Source organism: Nycticebus coucang, chromosome 12 (genome assembly GCF_027406575.1).
Source record: "Nycticebus coucang isolate mNycCou1 chromosome 12, mNycCou1.pri, whole genome shotgun sequence".
NCBI classification, from domain to species: Eukaryota; Metazoa; Chordata; class Mammalia; order Primates; family Lorisidae; genus Nycticebus; species Nycticebus coucang.
The window spans coordinates 99,028,121-99,049,034 of NC_069791.1; the positions used below are offsets into that span (position 1 = coordinate 99,028,121).

General features: G+C 42.1%; 1 protein-coding gene across 1 annotated transcript in view; it reads left to right on the forward strand.

Moving 5' to 3' along the window:
• The window catches only part of LOC128562047 (ATP-binding cassette sub-family A member 17-like), a 150,105-nt gene that overhangs the window by 108,014 nt on the left and 21,177 nt on the right, over window positions 1-20,914 (forward strand). The window contains exons 20-28 of the mRNA XM_053556652.1: window positions 1,768-1,930; window positions 4,651-4,957; window positions 8,113-8,386; window positions 9,041-9,245; window positions 10,228-10,447; window positions 11,687-11,845; window positions 17,700-17,878; window positions 18,544-18,669; window positions 19,743-19,937. Coding sequence (XP_053412627.1) covers window positions 1,768-1,930; window positions 4,651-4,957; window positions 8,113-8,386; window positions 9,041-9,245; window positions 10,228-10,447; window positions 11,687-11,845; window positions 17,700-17,878; window positions 18,544-18,669; window positions 19,743-19,937 — 1,828 coding nt within the window. The remainder of the gene's footprint in view (window positions 1-1,767; window positions 1,931-4,650; window positions 4,958-8,112; window positions 8,387-9,040; window positions 9,246-10,227; window positions 10,448-11,686; window positions 11,846-17,699; window positions 17,879-18,543; window positions 18,670-19,742; window positions 19,938-20,914) is intronic.

Genomic DNA, 20,914 nt, shown 5'->3' on the forward strand with positions numbered 1-20,914 from the left:
GGTGATGGGAGCAATAGGGACCAGCTGTAAATACAGATGAAGCTATGCTCACTCACCTGCCCACCCATCTGCTATTCACCACCTGCTGTTCACCTCCTGCTGTATGGCCTGGCTCCTAAAAGGCCACGGGCCTTACAGCATTAACCAATCTCCCTTCGTCTCCACCCCCCACCAATCCCAGCCTTCTGGTAGCTATCATTCTACTTTCCACCTCCACAAGATCAACTTTTTTAGGTCCACTGTGAGTGTGAACACGTAATACTTGTCCTTTGCACTTGGCTTATTTCACATAACCTAATGACCTCCAGTTCTAGCCATTTTGTGCAAATGATAGGATTTTATTCTTTTTATGGCTGAATAGTATTCCACTGTGTGTGTATGTATGTATGTGTGTGTGTTGGTGATAAAATCTTTGCCAAGAGTCTAGGCTCCAGACCAATATCCTGAAGGATTTCCTACTAGAGGAAAATATAGTTCCCTATAGTTTGGGGTCCTAGACTTAAGTCCTTAAACTATTTTTAGTTGCTTTTTGTATATGGTAAGAGATAGGGGTCTACTTTCATTCTTCTTCATGTGACTATCCAATTTTCCCAGCACCATTAATTGAACCTATTCCTTGCATTGCCATGTAAATTTTAATATATACTTGTCAATTTATATTTTTTAAAAAGAACCTGCTGGAATACATCAGCTGTAACTACTGTGTCATACAAATGCAACATGTTAATAATGGGGGAGATAGCTGCAGGGAGGGGGTGGATATATGGGAAACTGTCTGACCTTCCTGCTCTTGGAAGTGGTTGCTGCAGTCCCAGGTGAGCGTTCACGTGTCTGCAGCCCTGAGCAATAGCTTGACTGCAGCCTCCTGAGCTGAGAAATCTTAAGACAGAACCACTTAACTTAGCCACTCCCAAATTCCTGACCTACAGAAACTATGTGAATGGCAACTTTGGGGATAATCTGTGTCATAGCAATAGATAACAAATGCACCATCTTTTTTTTTTTTAAGAGATGGTCTTCAGTAGCAAAACAACACTATCTTTTATGGAACTGTACTGAAGGGAAAAGTGGGTTATTTTGCTGCAAAATATTTCCAGGAATAGAATAATAAACCAAAGATTATGAATAGAAATCATTTCTTGGAACCATAACACTTTGCTGCAAACATTGGACATATCTTTTTGCCTAGAGCAGGGGTCGACAAACTTAATTTTAAAAGGCCAACTAGTATTTTACCCTGCATAGGCTCAGTGGCACAATCAAAGATATCATTTATATAAGCATCTAACATGTAACCATTTAAAAACAAAATTCCTTCTGACTTCAGCACCATAGAAAAATAGGCCTTGGGCTGAATATAGCCCATTGAACATAGTTTGCCAACCACTGGCTTTGTGTCTCCACATGCTATATTTTATAACTTTCAGTTTTTTTTTATAAAATACACATTAAATGATAGGTCATTTTTGTTTAATTGGCTTGCAGCATCTTTGAAGAGAAGTAACAAAATCTGTTCATTCTGGTATTATATATAAAAGCATTCATTAGTTAACAGTGTACTCAGTACTTACTTAAGACCGTGTTAGCCAGTATATACTTGCTATCCAATATATAATCTAGATGTGGCTCCCTTTTCTGTCATTATTCTATGCTAACTTTCTATCATTCTCAAATATTTATATTGCTTCCACTCTTTAAATCTAAACTAAATAAAATGTGTTGTGATTTTGAGAATTTGTATTTGTTTTTGGTTTCGGTTTGATTTAGGGTTTGTATATTGGCGGATGCCAGCACAACTATCCCAAACATCAAGCGTCCCTCCCTCCGTCCCCAGTCCCTGCTTACCAGAATTCCTGTTGACAGAATTAAACATCTTCATTCAAGGATATTCTCAGTAAGGACTGGTATGCCAATCAAACCAAACACTGGGGTAAGTAGCATATTCCAAATGCATGCAAGAAAACAAATATATTAGTTTAATTCTTGGAATCATACTATCATTCTGTCAAGAAGTGTGCATAAGGCCTTGTGCAGTGGCTCATGCCTATAGTGACTCGTGCCTATAATCCTCGTGCAGTGGCTCATGTCTGGGAGGCTGCACTGGGAGGATGACTTGAGGTAAGGAATTCAAGACCAGCTTGAGCAAGAGCAAGATCCCATCTCTACTAAAATCGGAAAAACTAGTTGGGCTTGGTGGTAGGTGCCTGAAGTCCCAGCTACTGTACTCTAGCCTGGGCAGCAGAGTGAGTGTCTATCTAAAAAAAAAAAAAAAAAATGCAGGTTTTAGGAATAAAAATCTACCTTACCAGACTTTGGCAATATCAAACTTTCTGCTCTAGTTCAAAAACAAAAACTGGAGCTTTGGACAGATATTAACTCAGTGGAGGTTATCAGAAAAGATCACAGTAAAGGTCCTGGTTATTTCTTTGATCGGGAAGAAGGCAATAAAAACACTAAATCCACTAGCCAAAAAGCATATTTAATCTTTGCCTGTGAAATAGATTATGTATTATAACACCCGGAATTTCAAATTTTAAAAATATATCCTTATGAAATATCTGGACAACCTGTGATGTTCTTTTAATATTGAAAAAATGAAATAGATGTACATTTTATAAAGTGTTCTTCTTAATTTAGCTATACATGGACATTAACATAAAATAAGACTGACTTTCATGGGTTAATGAAGAGATTAATGTCATTATTTCATAATCCTGAATCACAGATTAAGAGGACAGCTGTCTGGCTCGGCACCTATCACTCAGTCATTAGGACACCGGCCACATACACCAAGACTAGAGGGTTTGTGCCTGGCCCGGGCCAGCTAAATGACAGTGACAACTATAACAATAATAAAGAAATTGCCAGGCATTGTGGTGGGTGCCTGTAGTCCCAGCTGCTTGGGAAGCTGAGGCAAGAGAATCGCTTTAGCCCAAGAGTTTAAGGTTGCTGTGAGCTGTGATGCCACAGCACTCTACCGAGGGCAACAAAAAGAGACTCAGTCTCAAATAAAAAAAGAGGGCAGCTGTCAACTATGGAGTCTTCAAGTTGGAAAGGTCTTGGCGTCATCTAGACCAGCCACCTGTCCTGTACAGGAGCTGTTCTCCAACTCCCAGCAAGAGATTTTCCAGGCTCCATCTGGTCAAGCTTTGATTTTTGGAAAGAGCTCTCAAGTCTTCTTAGGAAATATTTCTTAGTGTGCAACCTTAGACAAGTCTCTAGCACTTCTTCCTTTTTTTTTTTTTTTTTTTTTAATGAAGACAGAGTCTTACTCTGTGGCCCTCGGTAGAGTGCCATAGCATCATAACTCACAACAACTTCCAACTCTTAGACTCAAGCGTTTCTCTTGCCTCCACCTTCCAAGTAGCTGGGACTACAGGTGCCCGCCACAACACCCGGCTTTTTTTTTTTTTTTTTGTAGAGACGGGGTCTCACTCAGACTCAGGCTGGTCGTGAACCTCTGAGCTCAGGGCATTCCAGCCGCTCTGACCTTGCCGAGTGCTAGGATTACAGGTGTGAGCCGCCACACCTGGCCACTAGCACTGCTTTTTGATGAATACTTGGGGTGAACATGGCCTCCATCATGTTGAATGTAGAAAATTCAGAGGATGTTTAGAGATTTTCGGGGATTTGTTGAAATTTTGGGCCAGTAACTTAAACCTAACCACCACGCCTCTTCCTACAAAGGACTCCCAAGGATAAAGAGTTGTGTATAAGGAACACTGGCCTTTGAGGCTTGAAGACCTCAAGGTCCCAGCTCCTGCAGCACCATGGAAAAATTGAATGCAAGCATAAGTCAGCCCCAAGGGTCTCCCATCCCCCAGGTCTGACTCTAGCTCTTGGGATCTCAGCACAGGTGACAGTACACTTTGACACTGACTGTCGTTACTGCAGGGTACATCTACGTGCATGGGTTTTGCATACTTACACATGTATAAGTAATCTGTAGGATATATACTAGAAATGGAATTTCTAGATTAAAAATTATGTGGATATTAAATTAACATTTATTCACGCATACAATTTTTTCTCTGAAAAAGTTATATCAAATTAAAACCCCATCAACAGACTCAGTGCCCATAGCTCAGTGGTTAGGGTGCCAGCCACACACACTGAGGCAGGTGGGTTCAAACCTAGCCCAGGCCTGCTAAACAATGACAACTGCAACAAAAAAATAGCCAGGCATCATAGTGGGTGCCTATCGTCCCAGCTACTTGGGAGGCTGAGGCAAGAGAATCACTTGAGCCCAAGAGTTTGAGGTTGCTGTGAGCTGTGACGCCACAGCACTCTACCCAGGGTGACATAGTGAGACTCTGTCTCAAAAAAAAAAAAAAATCAACAGTGGCATTTTCCCTATGTCCTCATCAACTTAAAATTCTTGTCAATTTGTAGCTTTAAAAAACTGTATCAATTTACATGTGGTATCTATTTAGGCTACTCTTGCAGACTTATTTCAGTCTGTGCCTCCTCTTCCTGCCATTAAACATCAGTCAGATCTTAAGTTCAAAGAATTTTAACTTGAAGTAAATTGTGAATATAATTGAAAAGTTAGATATAGTAGGAAGATGTGCTATTGGGCATAAGCCAGGGGCTGCTTCTGTCTATGACTATGTTAATGCTGTGTCTCCCTTTTATTTATTTTTATTGTAGTTCAGTCTTTTCTGCCAACAATTCTATGCCATGTTTCTGAAAAAGGTTACATATTCTTGGCGAAACTGGATGTTGATATTATCCATACAGATCCTGGTGCCTATGGTGATCGTTATATTAAGCCTCATGTTCTTCAACTTCAAAACCAGCAGCATGAGGAATGTCCCATTGGAGCTTACCCTAAAAACATATGGTCAGACTGTTGTTCCATTCTCCATTTCTCAGAATTCTAGGCTGGATCCTCAACTTTCAGAAAGCTTTGCAAGTATGCTCATGGCTGAGGGACAGATTCCTCTAGAAGTCCTGGGTAAGTACCAGGCACAGGAGGACGGGGCATGAAGAAAGCCTGCCATTCTTTGTAGAAAAGCTGTATCTTTCTGGGGCACAAGGTGCTCTCTGAAGTCAGATTGAATAGCTAGAAGTCCCAGAAAAACATCTTTCAAACCCCAAATGATAGGTAAGGTAGAGTTTCTAGAAACAAGAACAACTATGTGTCTTTGTAGAGATGAAAGCATCCTAAAAATACAGTTGATAAATTATCTGATGTGTTTAAATGTATTAAAAGGAGATTTACACTTCTATTGAGAGTTTGTGGATGTTGGTGATAGCTATAAAGACTAAGCAAATGAGAAAAGGGAGACATTATTAACTTCAGGGGGAAAGTTGCACACACAAAGAAACATAATATTCCACTTGGTTCAAATGTAAATAATTTTTGCTTAGTCATAAGAATGTCAAAGCTGCCGGGTGTGGTGGCTCACTCCTGGAACGTGTGGGAGGCTGAGAAGAGAAAATTGCTTGAGCTCAGAAGTTCGTGACTTGACCTGAAAAAATGAAAAACCCAGCCCAGGCGCCCCAGCGAGTATCTGTAATCCCCGTGGTTGCCACAGGCTAAGGCAGTGGGACGCCCACAGCCCGAGTCTGAGGTTGCAGTGAGTTATGACACCATTGCACTCTGCTCAGGGCATAGGGTGGGATTCTGTCTCAACAACAACAATAAAAAGAATATCAAAGCTAATTATTGATTGAACTAAAATTATGATTTAACTCTAGTGGGAGGGGAAGTGTTTTTCAACCTTTTTTACCTCATGTCACTCTTGAACTTATAAACTTCTGTGGCACAATAAAAACATGTTGATAAAAAAGTAAAAAGATGGGTGGCGCCTGTGGCTCAGTGAGTAGGGCGCCAGCCCAATGTACTGAGGGTGGAGGGTTCAAACCCGGCCCCTGCAACAAAAAATAGCCAGGCGTTATGGCAGGCGCCTGTAGTCCCAGCTACTCGGGAGGCTGAGGCAAGAGAATCGCCTAAGCCCAGGAGTTGGAGGCTGCTGTGAGCTGTGTGATGCCAGGGCACTGTACCAAGGGCGATAAATGTGAGACTCTGTCTATACAAAAAAAAAAGTCAAAAGACACTGCTTTGAACTTATTTTGAAAATAATTTAATTAATGGTCTTTTTTTTATTGTTTGGAATTCATTGAGGGTACAAAGAATTAGGTTACACTGATTGCTAAATAATGATCTTTAAAATCTTCTGTGGTACATGTAAGATTCTCTCATGGCACACAAGTTGAAAATCACTGCTATGGTGGGGGAGGTTGTAAGAGAAAAAGATACAAATATGTTATTTGGAATGTGGAGAAACAATAGCTAGCAGATGTGAAAGGGGTTGCTTCTGGTGAGTAGCCCCTGAGGACTATGAGGGATAGGACAGGTCACTGCTATTTCTTATTATAAATCTTGTCTAACTCTTTTATTTTTAAAATTATATTCATGTATTATTTCATGTAATAAAATGTTAAAGTAATACATTTTAAAAAATAAAGTGAAGAAACTGGGCATTGTTGCTCACACCTAGGAGGCCAAGGTGGGAGGATTGCTTGAGTTTAAGACTAGCCTGGGCAATTGCAAGATTCCATCTTTACAAATTTAAAATTAGGGCCGGGCACAGTAGCTCACCCCTGTAATCCTAGCATTCTAGAAGGCTGAGGCAGATGGAATGACCAGCCTGAGCAAGAACAAGACTCCTGTCTCTAAAAATAGCTGGGCATTGTGGGAGGCGTCTGTAGTCCCAGCTACTTGGGAGACAAGAGAATCGCTTGAGCCTAAGAGTTTGAGGCTACTGTGAGCTGTGATGCTACAGCACTCTACAAAGGACGACAAGGAGATTCTGTCTAAAAAAAATAAAATAAAATTGGGCGGCACCTGTGGCTCAAAGGGGTAGGGCGCTGGCCCCATATGCCAGAGGTGGTGGATTCAAACCCAGCCCTGGTCAAAAACTGCAAAAATAAAATAAAATAAAAAATAAAATAAAATAATAAAATAGGCCAGGTGTGGTGACAGGCACCTGTAGTCCTAGCCCCTCCAGAAGTAGGAGGATCACTTGAGCCCAGGAGTTGAGATGGTAGTAGATAAATAGATAAAATAAGGAAGAAAGTAAATAAATAAAGAGATTAAGTACAGAATGGGATGTGACAAAATGGTTGGGTCATAGTGCCCTGCTTCTTTGTGCCTTGGTTTCTTCATATGCCAATGAGGAAAGTAGTAAATCTTGCCTCTCAGTTAGAACAATTCCATGAGGGAGAGCCTATCAAGTACTTTGTACGGTGGAGCCCAGTGAGCATTCAGCAGTTGTACTATTGTCCTTATTGTCATCACTGTGATGGAGCACTAGCAAGTCCAAAATTCTAGATGGATTATATATTTGATTTGGTCCTGTGTGGTGGGAATGCAGTAATGAACAATATCATTACTAGTACTCTGGAGCTTCTAGTCAAGAGACCTTACTGATAAGTGATAGATAATTAGAACACAAGTGACAATGACCATAATTGCAGTGCTATGAAACACATAGACCTGTCTTCTTCGCCTTGGAGGGTCAAAGTTGGCCCCAGGGTCAAAATCTAAAGTATGAGTAGTAACCAAACGGAAGGTAACCGAAGAACATTTTAAACAACAGGAAGAGCATTTATAAGCCCTTCGGCATGGCTGAAACTTAGGCTGAGTTTAAGTAGTAAGTGAGCTCTATAAATCATATGCAGGAATTTGGCTTTGTTGTGAGGGCAGTGGAGAGCCACTGCACAGTTGGTTGGTAGGATACAGTACGACCTGGTGCATCAGAGTCTGGAGGTACCAGACAGAAGGCAGGAGCTTTGGTTTACAACACATAGTCCTAGCAGAAATGATGGAACTTGGACCTGGGTAAGGCAGTGAAAAGGAAAGAAATAAATGGAATGGAAAGAGATTTTTAAAAGATAAGTAGACAAGACTTATAGATAGACTAGAAGTCAGGTCAGGGTGTGGCAAGAGGTGGCTTGCTCCTGGATATGGTGGACATTAGTGATATAAAGAGGAACAACAGGCTGGGGGGGCAGGGACCCATGGTGGTGTGATGTCTATCATGTCTCAGCCTGGTGTGATGTCTATAATTCTCATTGCCTAGCGCATATTTTGCTCCCTTCTAGGTTCTATGGATGAGTTCCTGTTGAAAAAGGCCAAAGAGGAGCCTGAGGGCTTTAATAGACTCTACATAGTGGCAGCATCCTTTGAAGATGTGGGAAATCGCACTGTAGTAACAGCATTGTTCAACAACCAGGTGTACCATTCCCCTGCCCTGGCTCTGGCTTTGGTGGACAATTTCCTTTTCAAGTTGCTTTCTGGTGCCAGGGCTTCCATCAGCGTATCCAACAACCCTCAACCTCAATCAGCCTCGGAAGTCTCAGAGGATATCTTATATCAGTAGGTGCATCTTTTCTTCTCTCCAGGTTCAAGCTTGTACATTTGTAGGGCTCCCTGCTCTATACCTATCAGGGGTGTCCAGACTTTTCTTTTCTGGGACACATTGGAAGAATAAGAGTTGTCTTCAGCTACACAGTAAATGCACAAACACTAATGAATGCTAATTAGCGACACCCCAGATAAGCTAAAAAAAGTCCTCACAAAATCAGCATACCACCAGTGGGCCACAGGTTGGACACCCTGAGTCCTATTTATTTCTTTGTTTCTTGTTTTAATTACAAATTATTATTTTGAGGCTCGGTGCCTGTAGCTCAGTGGATAGGATGCCAGTCACACACACTGGATGGCCAGTGTACCAGCCACATGCACTGGGGCTGACAGGTTCAAACCCGGGCCTGCCAAACAACAATGACAACAACAACAACAACAAATAGCCCAGCATTGTGGCAGGCACCTGTAGTCCTAGCTACTTGGGAGGCTGAGGCAAGACAATCACTTAAGCTTGAGGTTGCTGTGAGCTATGATGCCACAGCACTCTATTGAGGGCAACATAGTGAGACTCTCTCAAAAAAATAGTATTATTTGGAAGATAGTTGTTGTTACTGTATGTTCTACATAAACTTCTACCTTTCTCTCATGTCCTGTCTTTTACAGGGGCCCTAAAGGACATTACCTTGTTATCAACTTGCTTTTTGGAATAGCTTTCCTGTCTAGTTCTTTTTCCATCTTGATTGTCAGAGAGAGATGCCTCTCTGCCAAGCACATCCAGTTGGTCAGTGGAGTTTATGTGGCTACTTACTGGCTCTCTGCTCTACTGTGGGACCTCATCTCCTTCCTCGTCCCCAGTCTGCTGCTGGTGGTGAGTGCTAGATGGTGCTGCGGTCCTTCCCCTATAGACTACGACAGGCTTACCTTGGGGACCCTTATGCAGAAGCAGAACCTACTTGGATATCTAGGCTGGCAGCTCAGCTCCTGACTGAGGACTCAGGGTTTGGAAGCTCCCTCATCACTGACCCTCAGTAAAAGATGACTGAGGTGGTACATAGGGGCTCACACCTATAATCCCAGTACTTTGAGAGGCTGAAGTGGAGGATCACTTGAGTCCAGGAGTTTGAGACCAGCCTGAGCAATATAGTGAAACCCCATCTCTACAAAAAACAGAAATCTAGCAAGGCATGGTTGTGCACATTTGTAGTCTCAGCTACTTGAGAGACTGAGGCAGAAGGATCACTTGAGCCCAGGAGTTTGTGGTTGCTGTGGAGCTAGGCTGACACTGCTATACTCTAACCTAGGCAATAGAGTGATACCTTGTTCAAAAATAAAAAATAAAAAAAAGCCACCCAAAAAACAAATGATGACTCAGTTCCTGGCATTGTTAGGAGAAAAAGGACCTGCTCTTGATCTCTATGTGGCACCCACAGAATTACTGCCTCAAGCTAGTAAGAGGTAGTGCTTTGGGAACATGAAATACCTTTGTTGTCCAGAAATACCTCACCAAGGTAGTGATGGTTGAAGTATTTGGTTGTGACTGAATTGAGTAGTTTGAGAGTTCCATGGTTATTTTATTCAGAGTCAATCACTTCCTGCTTTGTTCTGCCTGTGGGATTTGTGAACATCCCTGAACCCTCATCCTGCCATGCTGCACTGTGCTTTCCAAGGCAGCTGCTGAAAGCAGAGTTTGGGGCTTGCCCAAATCTGCATCAGGGAGGAGTGGATGCAGGGAGATGCCTGGGGTTTGCTAGCACCTTATTTTTAAAACGGAGCTTATCATATTCTTTCTCCAGTGTCTAGGATGGACTCTGGGTGACTTTTCTAAAACTTTCCCCCTTTATTTTCCTCAGGTGGTGTTTTTATACTACAATGAAGAAGCTTTCACACACAATGGAAACATGCTGGGTGTGGTCTTGATGTTAATGCTGTATGGCTCAGCCATTATCCCCTGCATCTACCTGGTCAGTTTCTCCTTTGACAATGCGGGTAATGCGTGTGTCAAGCTTGTCATAATGCTCACCTTCTTGAGCATCTGCCCCTTTGTTCTCATCTCCGTCACAGGTGAACAAGGTAAGGGCCATTTTAGCCACATATCACATCAAACTTTCATGTTTCCTCCAGCAGCCTCAGAAATTGTGCCCAGGAAGGTGGGTGTCTACTAAAGACCGGAGGGGGAGTGTTCACTGAAACTACAGCCTGAAGAGTCCCAAACTGGAAACATCCCAAACACACATCTCCATGAGAATGAATAAATACAGTTGTCATATTCATTCAATGGATCACTACTCAACAATAAAACAGAGACATTTAACTATGTGGATGAGTGTCATAGATAACGATGTCGACCCTAAAAGTGATTACTGTATGACACCACTCATGTCTAGTCCACAAGCAGACAAAACTAATCCTGGTGATAGAATCAGAAAAGTGGTTGCCTCAGAGTTGGGGAGAGGAACATTGACTAAAAAGAGACTTTAAAGAACTTTCTAGAGTGATGAAACTTTCTAGTGAACTTTCCAGTTCTTTATCTTGGTTGGAATGTTTGTTATCTGGGCTTGTATATTTTTCAAAATTCATCACATTGTCTATTTATGCTCTGAGCATTTCACTAAAATATATTATTCCTTGGTAAAAAAAGATAATAAGTAAATGAATAGGCCAGGGTTGAGGAAAGCCTGCTTGATGAATGTGCAGATAAAGTAAAGGAAGCTAGATGTGAGGCATCCTTCACACCACACACAGGAAAACTGACGTCTTCACATTTAGGCTGCCATCTCTCCAGCTCAGGGTTGGATAAACACACTGATATCTTACCTCTGTGATGCTCTCAGGAGTCATTCTGTCTCCTAAGGGACTCTTAATGGTAATTTGTCTCCTCATCTCTCTGTAAGATGATGTTCAGACAACTCTGTAGCTGGCCTACCAAACCTGCTCTTGCCCCATTTCTCACTTGTAAACCTTGTCTCTTTGCCCTCAATTCCACCTTCTCTGCAAAAGCCTCCCCTCTTGTAGCCATGATCTTACTGATTTCCTTAAACATGTTGTGCTCTTTCTGATTCTTGTGCATGAACAACTGGAATTGAAGTAAAGTGACACAGATTCAGGAGTATCGCAGAAGAAAAACCCTTATGGGTTGGAGGTTGGATGACTACAGAGGAAGAGGGAAAACCAGGGGTCAGGGAGGACCAGGTCTCAGGCCTAGATGCCTGGGAATGTGGTGGGATATAGACTGAGAATGAAGGAGAAATGATAGAAGATGTACCCTTTTCTTCCTGCAAGTAGAGGTAATATTTCCTATTCCCTTCATAGAGCTAGGCTACACAACAGTCGCAAAATCCTTGGATGATACATTCCTGATACTTCCAGGCTACTGCCTGGGGATGGCTTTCTCCAACTTGTATTACAACTTTGAATTACAGCAGTTGTGCAAGACCAAGAACCTGAACCAGATCGAGTGCAATGAAGTTTGTGAGTATTGTAAATGGAATTTTTAGTTGTATTTTGATTGATAAATAATTCACATAAAATTTACCCTTTTAAAGTTTATTAGACAGTTTATTAGTTTGTGTTTTCAGAGAGTTTTGCAACCTTTATGACTATCTAACTCCAGAATATTCATCATTCTAAAAAGAAATCCTGTACCTGTTAACGGTCACTCTCCGTTCCCTTCTCTCCCCAGCTGCCCCTGACAATCACTAATCTACTGCCTGTCTCTATGATTTGCCTGTTCTGGATTTTTCACATAGACAGTCATACAACATGTGGTCTTTCTGTTGATCTTCTTTCACTTAGTGCAACATCTTTCAGGGTCATCCATATTGTAGCATTTATCAGTATTTCGTTCCTTCTTTTTTTTTAGACAAAGTGTTTGTCACCCAGGCTAGAGCACAGTGAGGTCAGCTTAGCTCACTGTAACCTCAGACTCCTGGGCTCAAGTGATCCTCCTGCCTCAGCCTCCTGAGTAAACTACAAGCTTCAGTCACCATGCTTAATCTTCTATTTTTTGTAGAAGTGGGTCTCACTCTTACTCAGGCTGGTCTCAAACTTCTGGCCTCAAGAAATCCTCCTGCTTCCCAAAGAGTTAGGATTATGGGAATGAGCCACCTCACCTTTGTCTCTTCATAAGGTGACAGATTACTCTCTAGTGTCCTTTCTTTTGGACCTGAAGGACTCTTTTTAACATTTCTTACCAGGAAAATCTAAAGGTAATTTTATGACCCATTTTCCAACATTTTGTAATTTCCTTTTTAATATTACAAAGCTAGGTGCATGGTCCCAGCTACTTGGGAGGCTGAGGCAGGAGGATCACTTGAGCCCAGGAGTTAAATGCCAGCCTGGGCAACACAGCAAGACTCCACCTCTAAAAACAAACAAATAAACAAAAATTGATATAGCTATTCTAGTATCTCATTGTGTTTTGATTTTTGTTTCCCTAATGACTAATGATGTTGAGCATCCTTTCATGTGCCTGTTAACTATTTGCATATCTTCTTGAGAGAGCTGTCTAGTCAAATCCTTTCTCAGCTTTTAATTGAATTGTCTTTTTATCATGAAGTTGTAAGAATTCTTTATAAATTTGGATACCAAGGCTGGGTGCGGTGACTTATGCCTGTAATCCCAGCACTTGGGAGACCGAGGTGAGTGGATTGCCTGAGCTCACAAGTATGAGACCAGCCTGAGCAAGAGACCTCATATCTAAAAATAGCCTGGCATTGTGGCAGGTGCCTGTAGTCCCAGCTACTTGGGAGGCTGAGGCAAGAGAATCGCTTGAGCCCAGGAGTTTGAGGTTGCTGTGAGCTATGACGCTACAGCACTCTACCGAGGGCGACAAAGTGAGACTGTATCTCAAATAAATAAATAAATTTGGATACCAGACCCTTATCAGATATATAATTGTCAAGTATTTCCTACTATTTTGGAGGTTGCTTTTTACTTTCTTAATAGTGTCCTTTAATGCACAAAAGTTTTTAATTATGACAATGTCCAATTTATCTGTTATTTTCTTTTGTTGCTTATGCTTTTGATTTAAGAAACCGTTGCTTTATCCAAGATATGGAAGATTTACATGTATATTTTCTTCTAAGAGTTTTAGCTCTTACCTTTAGGTCTTTGACCCATTTTTACTTAATTTCTTTTTTGGTGCTTTCTTTTTTTTTTTTTTAAGAGACAGGGTCTTGCTCTGTCACCCAGCCTGGAATTCAGTGGCATCATCATAGCTCACTGTGGCCTCAGACTCCTGAGTTCAAACAATCCTTCCACCTTAGTCATCTGAGTAGCTGGAGGCACACGTCACTACACCCCAGCTAATTTTTCTATTTTTAGTAGAGATGGAGGCTTGCTGTTGCTCAGGCTAGTCTCTAACTTCTGAGTTCAAGTGATCCTCCTTCCTTGGCCTCCCAGAGTTCTAGGATTACAGTCATGAGTCACCTCGCCCTTGACTTAATTTGACTTGACTTAATTTTTTCCGTGTATCAGGTAAAGGTCCAAATTCATTCTTTAGCATATATATCCAATTGTTTCAGCTCTATTCTTTGAAAAGACAAAAGAGTTATACTTTGGAAGATTTTCAACTACAATTTCAATTTCTTTAATAGCTCATCTTATTAGTTACTACTTAGGTAAGTTCTGATATTTTGATACTTTCAAAGAATTGGTCAGTTTCAGTTCAGTTGTCTCATTTATGGGCTAAAATTGTTCGTAGTATTCACTTATACTTATTTTAATGTCTATGGAGTTTGTAGTGAGGTAAGGTCCTTTTTTTCATTCCTGATATTGGCTGTATTTTCTTTCTTTTTTATCAGTCTTGCTAGAGATTTACCAATCTTAATTGTTCTTTTCGAAGAACCACCTTTTGATTTCATTTATTTTTCTCTATTTTTGTTTTAATTTCAGTAATTTTCATTCATAATATGCCTTCTTTCTGCTTGGTTTGGGTTTATTTTGTTGGTCTTTTTTGTACTATTTAAAGCTGCAAGTATAGATTATTAATTTGATAACTTTCTTTTTCTTTTCTTTCTTTTTTTTTTTTTTTGTTATGAGACAGAGTCTCACTATGTCACCCTTGGTAGAATACTATGGTGTCATAGCTCACAGCAACCTTAAACTCCTGGGCTCAAACAATTCTCTTGCCTCAGCCTCCCAAGTAGCTGGGACTACAGACACCCACCATAATGCCTGGCTATTTTTTGTTACAGTTGTCGTTGTTTAGCTGGCCTGGCCAGGTTCGAACCCACCACCCTTGGTGTATGTGGCTGGTGTCATAACCACTGTGCTACAGGCGCCAAGCCAATTTGATAACTTTCTTTTCTTTCTCTCTCTCTATTCCTTTCTTTCCTTTCTTCTTTTCTTCTTCTTCTTCTTCTTCTTCTGCTTTTGTTTTTTGAGACAGAGTCTCACATGTTGTCCTGGGTAGAGAAGTACCCTGGTGTCACAGCTTATAGCAACCTCAAACTCTTGGGCTTAAGTGATTCTTTGGCTTCAGCCTCCCAAGTAGCTGGGACTACAGGCGCCCACCACAAAGCCTGTCTATTTTTTTGTTGTAGTTGTCATTGTTGTTTGGCAGGCCCAGGCTGGGTTCGAACCTGCCAGCTTTGGTGTATGTGGCTGGTGCCCTAGCTGCTGAGCTACAGGTGCTGACCCTTTTCTTCTTTTCTTTTGAGAAAGAATCTCTGGAAAGTTCTTTTTATTTATTATTTAAAGACAGAGTCTCTTTATCTCCCTTGATAGAGTGCCATGGAGTCATACAGCCCACAGCAACCTCCAACTCCTGGGCTTAGGCGATTCTCTTGCCTCAGCCTCCCGAGTAGCTGGGACTACAGGCGCCCGCCACAACGCCCAGCTATTTTTTTGTTGCAGTTTGGCCGGGGCGGGTTTGAACCCGCCATCCTCGGTATATGGGGCCAGCGCCCTACTCACTGAGCCACAGGCGCCCCCTGAGAATCTCTGTTACCCAGGCTAGGGTGCAGTGGTGTCAGCTTAACTCACAGCAACCTCAAACTACTCAAGTGATCCTCCTATCTCAGCCTTCTGAGTAGCTGGGACTACAGGTGCCTGCAACAATGCCTGGCTAATTTTTCTAGTTTTTGTAGAGACAGGGTGTCACTGTGTAGTTCAGGCTGATCTCGATCTCCTGGTGTCAAGTGATGCCCTCATCTTTGGCCTCCCTTTGGCCTCCCAAAGTACTAGGATTACAGGTATGAGCCACATTGCCTGGCCAAGAACTTCCTTTTCTAATGTAAGCATTTTATGGTGTACATGTCCATCCATACCATGGACTGTCTCAACTGAACTATTTCAGCTGTTTTTCACAATTTTGACATGTCATATTTTTATTTTCACTAAGATGTTCAGGCTCGGTGCCTGTGGCTCAAGCGGCTAAAGCGCCAGCCACATACACCAGAGCTGGAGGGTTCGAATCCAGCCCGGTCCCACCAAACAACAATGACAGCTGCAACCAAAAAAAATAGACGGGCATTGTGGTGGGCGCCTGTAGTCCCAGCTACTTGGAAGGCGGAGGCAGGAGAAACACTTGAGCCCAGGAGTTGGAGCCCTGTGAGCTGTGATGCCACGACACTACCCGGGGCGACAGCTTGTGGCTCTGTCTCAAAAAATAAAAAAAGACGCTCACAGGGGCAAGGTGGCTCACTCCTGTAATCCTAGCTCTTGGGGATTACAAAATCCCAAAGACCAGAGTAGGAGGATCCCTTGAGTTTGGGAGTTCAAGACCAGCTTGCATAAGAGCAAGATCCCACATCTCTATTAAAAACAGAAAAATTAGCTGGGCATTGTGGTGAGTGCCTATAGTCTCAGCTACTTGAGAGGCTGAGGCAGGAGGATCACTTGAACCCAGGAGTTTGAGATTACTGTGAGCTAGAATAATGCCATGGCACTCTAGCCTGGTATCCTGGACAACAGAGTAGACTCTTGTCTCAGGGGGAAAAAATAATCTTAATTTAATAACATTGCTACAGAAAAAAGAAATAAAAAGATTGTTTATAAAAGTAGACTTTTTAAGATTAATATTTTTGGTTGACAAATCATATTTATATGCATTTATGGGTGTGATATTCTGCTATCCAACATGAAATGATTAATTCGGGTTAATTTTTAAAAATCAAGCCTATTAACATATCTATCCATCACCTCATTTACCTATCATTTTTTAAGATGAGACATTTTAAATTTATTTTCTTGTTATTTGGAAATCTATAATACATTATTAGTGACTGTGGTCACCTTTCCATGCTTTAGATCCTCCTGCCTCAGCCTCCCTAGTAGGCACCTGACACAATGTCTGACTAATTTTTTCTATTTTTAGTAGAGACAGGGTCTCACTCTTGCTCAGGCTGGTCTTGAACTCCTGTGTGCAAGGGATTCTCCTGCCTCAGCTTCCTAGAGTGCTAGGATTACAGGTGTGAGCTACTGCGCCTGGCTTATTTTTTGAATTCTATTTTTATTTTAGAAGATAATATCTAGAAAATTTGAAAGGATTATACACAAAACTGTAGCAGTACCTGTGTTTTCTAGTCTCTTTTTCCTTTTTCTTTCTTTCTTTCTTTTTTTTTTTTTTTTTGAGACAGTCTCACTCTGTCGCCCTGAGTAGAGGGCCAAGGCACATAGCTCACAGCAACCTCAAACTTCTGGGCTCAAGCAATCCTCCTGCCTCAGCCTCCTGAGTAGCTGGAACTACAGGTACCTGCCATGATGCCCAGCTAGTTTTTCTATTTCTAGTAGAGATGGAGTCTCACTTTTTGCTCAGGCTGGTCTTGAACTCATGAGCTCAAGTAATCCACTTGCCTCAGCCTCCCAGAATGCTAAGATTACAGATATGAGCCACTGCACCTGGCCCATGTCTCTTTTTTCCAATGAGCATTAATTTATTTTAAAATACATATTTCAAAGAAAAAATGTAAGATATGCCAGATAAAAGAGTGTAGAGGCCTTTGAGTGTTTTTTACATTAGTGGTCAGTTGAAATTGCAGGGTGATTAATGATTGGTAGAAGAAATAAACATAAATATTTTTAATTTCAAATAACTGTCATGTGGATAAAGAGAAGCCTTTTATTTATTTTATCTCATTTTTAAATTGACAAAGAAAATTTATATACATTTGTTGTAACATGAAGGAAGTCTTTTATTACATTATTTTTACAGCACAAGGAAAACAAAATAGTCATGTTGACTATTTACAGGGCCATGGTGATAGCACTAATGACAATAATGCTTCTGTTAAGTGTTTTTTATTGTAATAGGAATTATCTTCTTTGCATAAAGGCAAGGAATAGCTTTGAAGATTGATAACTTCTGTTTATCCCATTTTAGCAGAAGGATATGTGGTCCAAAAGAACATCTATGCCTGGGAGTCTCTAGGGATGGGGAAGTACCTAACAGCCTTGGCTATCTCAGGACCCATGTATATGATCCTGCTTTTCTTTATCGAAACCAATATATTCTGGAAACTGAAAACCGGGTTTGCTTACTTCTGCACAAAGAAAAATTTGGTGAGTGTATCAGAGTTTAAATATTCTAAGGACCGGTCAAGGGCTAGATTTCATGGCTTCCTTCCTGGAAGCTGCCTGGATTCTCCAGCACCAGAAGGAGCCTGGAGACCATCTGGTCTAATCTCATGGCAATGACAGCTATGCCCAGGGGCACCCAGAGAGGGAGCATGGCTCTGGCTTAGCCCCTGTGACCCTGGTCCATATGCTGGTCAACTGGATGCCTTAAGGACCTGCTTATCAGACTCTGGGTTTCCTAAAACCAGTCACCTTCTGGGACACCTCTTCCCCATAGTCATCCATGAGCCAGTCAGGAGAAGGGTCTATTCCACTCTTGGTCAGAATATCTTCTAGAGGCCAAGGCCACCCAAGGAAACTTTGTAGAAAATGGCCTTTTGTTGTATCTTGCCATGTCTAGGCTTTAGGTCTTAGTAGTTTTCCTCAAAAGTCACTATATGTGAAGTTGCCACATCTCCCATATCACTGTCATGTCTGTATGACTTCAGCCTTGTATACCTGTAGGCACTCCTGAGATAGGGGTAGGAGTGTGTGAACAAGAGCCAAGGGAGGTGGTCTTCCTAGGGAGGTGGTTTTTGTGGTTCCCCTTAACCTCTACTTCCTCCTCTTTCAAAACAGTTACATTTTCCCTCCTTGTCCTGGAAATATAGGCAGTGTTGCGCAAAGTAACACTAATTCCTGAAGACCAAGATGTGAAAGAAGAGGCAAAAACTATCCAGACTTATTTGAGAAAGTTGTATGAGAAAAATCCACTAGTTGTTAAAAAAATGTCAAAGGTAAAGTCAATTTGGCTTTTAAAAGCCAAGAACATTATTCTCTGGGGAACTTTGCTAAAAATTTGACAAGTTGGTAGATCCAGCCTTGCTTATGGGCTTGAAGTCCTGGTAGCTGACTCAGTGTGAGGTTCCTCTGTGTGAATGAATCACATCTGAGTTCATGTATGTCCCCAGAGACGGATGTCAGTGACTCAGCCCTGTTTTCTGGGCTGTGGTCCCTAGAAGACTGGAGGACCTGGGATGGGAGGGAACCAGAGCCATGAACCCCAAGAATCAAATAAGGCTAGAAAGTCAGACATGATTGGTTGAATCTCTCTGGATCTAGAAGATGATTTTCAGAGAAGCCAAGGTAAGGGAAAAATCTCAGACCAGGTTTCCTCAGACTCCCTGATTGCTTCAGAGAGAATTCTTTCGAGGAACCTTTCAAATATCCAGGAACTTGGTAACATTTTCCTCCAAGTTTGTTAGTTGTATTATTTCCCTATAGTTATTGGTGGTTAAAAACAAAGAAAACCATCAGACAAACATCAAAAAGATTTTGTTTGCTATAGGGATAGAAGAGAAAAGGCTTATCTTAGAGAACTAAATTTCCAATATGCAAGTTAGAAGAGAGAAAACCTAACTAACTCATGTTGAAAGTAGCAGCTGAGGGCAGCACCTGTGGCTCAGTGAGTAGGGCGCTGGCCCCCTATACCAAGGGTGGCAGGTTCGAACCCGGCCTTGGCCAAACTGCAGCAAAAGAATAGCCGGGCTTTGTGGCAGGCACCTGTAGTCCCAGTTGGGAGGCTGAGACAAGAGAATCCCCTAAGCCCAAGAGCTGGAGGTTGCTGTGAGCTGTGATGCCACAGTACTCTACTGAGGGCAACAAAGTGAGATTCCGTCTCTAAAAAAAGAAAAACAAAAAGAAAATAGCAGCTGAGAGAAGGCAGGTCCCAGCCCAGGGCCTGCGTGCAGGAGGGGCGGCCTGGGCACCAAGGTAGCACAGACCTATCCTAGAGAGCTATGTAGTGAACACAGCTCCAGGACTGCTGACCACCAGCTCCTCACTGTGTCTCCTGTCTTCCATATCTCAGATCTATGTCAAGAAGGTACCCCTGCTGGCTGTGAATGAAGTGTCCTTCACCGTGCAAGCACAAGAATGCTTTGGCCTTCTTGGCCTCAATGGAGCCGGGAAGTCTTCTGTTTTCAAAATGCTTACTGGGGAGAAGCCCATAACCTCTGGAGATGCCTTTGTTAGGGGCATCAGCATCAAGTCTAACATAGGGAAGGTGGGTTTGACCTTAGAAACAAAGCTGGAGATTTGGGGAAAGGGAACGAGAATGGGACTTATCTCTGAAAAATTCCACATTATCAGTTTCATCTGTGACACCCCCCTCCCCCCAAAAAAATCCGTATCTGCATCCTAGATGCTTCTCTGAGCTCCAGCTGTTTACTTAGTGTCATCTCATGAATGTCCTTCAGGCACCTGAAACTCAACAAGCCCCAGAGGGTCTCCACTGTTCTTCCGGGGGGGAAGGAGTGACTCATGCCCACCTGCTATTCAAGAAACCATCTGGACGTGCAGTCAGCAGCCACAGTCCACAGATGCCCCTGCCCAAGTAACCCTTGAATGTGCTCTCCCTGCTCCCATTCCTACTAGACACACCAAGCTGACGCGACTACTAATTGTTAATCTGTCTCTCCCTCGACTGCTCTGCCACACTTCTTGTTGCCTTTACTCCTGCAAACACCAGCCAACCTACTCCAGTAGCTGCCCCCTCTTCTAGCTCTTCTCTGTCACTAGCACTTCTTTTTCAAAGTCATTTGATTGCTCTTCTTCACCTGGTCCCATAGACTGGTGTCTCTCATTCAACATGCACCGTGTCTTTGAAGCTAATAAAGGAAAAAATAGAAGAATGAAAAAAATAATGTGACAGGCCAGGCGCGGTGGCTCATGCCTGTAATCCTCGCACTCTGGGAGGCCAAGGTGGGGTTGGATTGCTTGAGCTCACAGGTTTGAGACCAGCCTGAGGAAAAAGTGAGATCCTATCTCTAATAAAAATATTAAAACTGAGGCAAGAGGATAACTTGAGCTCAAGAGTAGGAGGTTGCTGTGTGCTATGATGCCATGGCATTCTACCCAGGGCAACAGCTTGAGGCTCTGTCTCAAAAAAAATAAAACATAATGTGACAAGATAAAAACTGGGAGGAGAGCATGGGACATAAAGGATAAATAATGCCTTAAGCTTATGAGTAGGAACATATG